The 3,284-nt window shown below is 40.4% G+C and overlaps 1 protein-coding gene across 1 annotated transcript in view; it reads left to right on the top strand.

The window, feature by feature from the left end:
• The window catches only part of LOC101991382 (cyclin-I), a 19,449-nt gene that overhangs the window by 14,092 nt on the left and 2,073 nt on the right, over positions 1-3,284 (top strand). Inside the window, exon 3 of the mRNA XM_026785030.1 lies at positions 12-242. Within this exon, the coding sequence (XP_026640831.1) occupies positions 12-242 (231 nt within the window). The remainder of the gene's footprint in view (positions 1-11; positions 243-3,284) is intronic.

Raw genomic sequence — 3,284 nt, 5'->3', positions numbered from 1 at the left:
CCCCCCCCCAGTTCCATGCCATTGCGGTGTCAACTAGGCCTCAGTTACTTTTCAGTTTACCCAAATTGAGCCCGTCTCAACATCTGGCATTCCTGACCAAGCAACTACTTCACTGTATGGCCTGCAACCAACTTCTGCAATTCAAAGGATCCATGCTTGCTCTGGCCATGGTTAGTCTGGAAATGGAGAAACTCATTCCCGATTGGCTTCCTCTTACGATTGAACTGCTTCAGAAAGCACAGGTAGCTACCAGCTTCATTTATGTTCTTCACACTTTTTGTTTCCTTAATGGAACTGAGAGGGTACTGTATGGTTTTAAAATAAAACTAAGAGGGATTGGCGATTTAGCTCAGTGGTAGAAAAGGCCCTGGGTTCAGTTCTCACTCAGCTTAAAAAAATACCAGTTTGTAACTGGCATTTTCAAATGGTTTCAAATATTAACTACCTCGTATACTGAAAAGTTTAGATAAGGAAAATTCTGTTCAGATGTAGTAAAGTAATAGTGCTGTGTTAGTAGCTTTCTAAAAGCCTTGTTCTGCTCATGCCACTTGAGAATTCAGGTTTATATTTGCACATTGGTGTCCATAGAGACTGATGAGTTTTTCCCTTCTCTAGTGCACAGCTCAGAGATGGTGATTTTCTTCATGGTATTCTGCCTACATATATTCTAGAGGGCATCAAATCTCATTACAGATGGTTGTGAGCCCCCATGTGGTTGCTGGGAATTGAACTCAGGACCACTGGAAGAATAGTCAGTGCTCTTAACCTCTGAGCCACCTCTCCAGCCTCGAGATGGTGATTTTCTTTGTATATGTTCTGGGGCTCAAAGAAATTCATTTAAACTTGTCTTTTCCTTAACTGATTTGATAGGATCTTAGAAATCAATTTATTCATCAATTAGTTTCAGTTTGGAGAATTTGAAAGTTATTAGATGACATAGAACTTCGTGATTGTGAAGGCTAAAAAGGAGCTGGTGGTGGTTTGATTGCTGTGTATATTTTGTGAGCTATCTGATATGGGTGCTGGGCTTTGAACTTGAGTCCTCTGCAAGAGCAGTATGTGCTCTTATCCACAGAGCCATCTCCAACCCTTTTTGTTTTATTAACACCCAAACCTCTATTAAAGAGTCTAGTCCAGGGCTGGAGTGGTGGCTAGTACTGGGCATAGTTCCATCCTTGCTAAGTTCATCTGTTTTTATTTAGCTCAGAATCTAAGGTCTTTTTTCTTTGTAAGTAGACCCATGATGAGACCTAGACTTGAGGTTCTAGTATCAGAGGCCTTACATCAGATCGTGTCAGTGTTGCCCCCTCCCTTGTTCAGCAAGTATTCTGCCATTGAGTCACACCCTATTCTGCATGCATTTTGTTCTGTCTCACTCTGCCTGTGCTCCTTCTGAACTTGGCACATATTCTCTGATTTGAAAGGCAAGCTGCCTCTTGTTCCTCTTACGTTCCCACTACCCAGCCCATTCTAATGCTCCTGTGTCACTGTACATCTCCACACTAGGATGGCCACATCTTTCTCTGTACTCCTTTATTGTAGTTGATTTATATGGCTATGCTCATGTCGTCTACTTTCTGACCTATAGGGGCCCACCCTGATTATCGTATCAGGTAGTAATTAGGTGTGAATTCTGTTGTGGTCTCTCTAGCTGCCTGCTAAGTAATGGTCAAAGTAGATGTTCTTATTTAAAACTAGAGGATTAAATAAGTCCTACCGTGGACTCCTGGTGACTCTTGAAAGGTAAGGTACCTGATATTCCAACAGGTATTTTCAGTGTTTCATGCTGCTCACCACGTGTGGGTTCTCTGGGACCTATCATATGTGTCATGCTATTCTCCTTTTTATTGGGAACCTATGTGATAGTGTGTTTTATTGCTACTTGACACAGTCTCCTGGTCAGCTGTAGTTAGTAATATTTTTGACAATGGTTACTATATTGAAATGGGGAGAGACGGTAATAAAAATGGCTAGTAAGGTTCTCAGAGCTGATAATAGATGGTTCATTTTAAATGCTTAAATTTTAAGAGAAAGATCAAAGACTTGTTTGCATCCAGAGTTGGTAATTGTAGTATATGTTCTTAAAATAAGTACACTTTACTACAAAAGCAGAAGATTGGGGCTGACTTGTTTTAAAAGGACAAATTCATACTGTGCAAGATTAGGATTTATTTTGGACAAAGTTTGTTTTGGGACCCCAATGGAAAGTAGAATTCAAATAGAGGTTATTTATTTAATGTCTAATGTCTTAACATTTTTTGATGGTCTTCACCTCTAAAAAAAATAACTCTCAGGGGCTGGAGAAATGGCTCAGTGGTTAAGAGCACTCTGGCTGCTGTTACAGAGGACCCGGATTCACTTCCAAGCACCCACATAGCAGCTCACAACTGTCTGTAACTCTTGTTCTAGTGGACCTGATGACCCTGGAACACAGGCATGCATACATATAGGCAAAACTAACATTGCTCCTTTTAAATACAGTTTCAGGATCATGACCAGTGTACAAGGGGTTAAAATATTTGTGGCACTTTTCAGGATGCTAAGTGCTTGTCCATTGTGATTTTCTGTCTATCTGTTCTCTTTTATATGCTGCTTGAAATGATTGGAAACCCTATTTCTTATCTGCTGTTACTAGTTTTTTAGCAGGGCCTATATCAATGTGCTAATAATTAGATCTAGTCCATATAAGCAGAGCCACCTGAGTTCAATCTCTAGAGCCTGTGGTGGAAGGGGAGAAACAGACTGACTGCACAAAGTTGTGCTCTGTCCTCCATGTGTGTGCCATGGCATATGTGCCCACTCAGACATGAGCATGCATGCATGCACACACAAGCAAAAACAAAAACTTAAGAGTTAGGGACTATTAATATGTCTTACCATAGTGTCTTAGGAAGTTCTTTACAAAGGGGAAGGCTAAGTGAACCAGGGGTGAATGCCACGTTTTCTGTTACGTATTCTGATAGTTTCATGTAATTCTACATGTGTATTCTTCCAGTTGATTCTTGATTAACACAGTGAATATATTTAGTGATCAGCTAATGTAACAAAATGTATTCTTTTAGTGGAATTTATTTCCCATAGGATTGCAGACAGTTCTGCTATGTAGAGCAGGCTTTGTTAGCATAAGTTAAATATGGGTAAGAAATGTACAAAGTAAGCTGAGTGTGATGGGCACACCTGGAGAACCAAGAGTGGTATCCAGCCTGAGCTAGAAGAAGAAGAAAAGAGACAAGGAAAGTAACTTCATAGTGCTACAAAATGTATAGGCACGGGGCTGGAGAGAT

This window comes from Microtus ochrogaster, linkage group LG1, assembly GCF_000317375.1.
Source record: "Microtus ochrogaster isolate Prairie Vole_2 linkage group LG1, MicOch1.0, whole genome shotgun sequence".
Lineage (NCBI taxonomy): Eukaryota > Metazoa > Chordata > Mammalia > Rodentia > Cricetidae > Microtus > Microtus ochrogaster.
The sequence above is the reverse complement of the archived record's forward strand: the minus strand, read 5'-3'. Positions and strand labels throughout refer to the sequence as shown.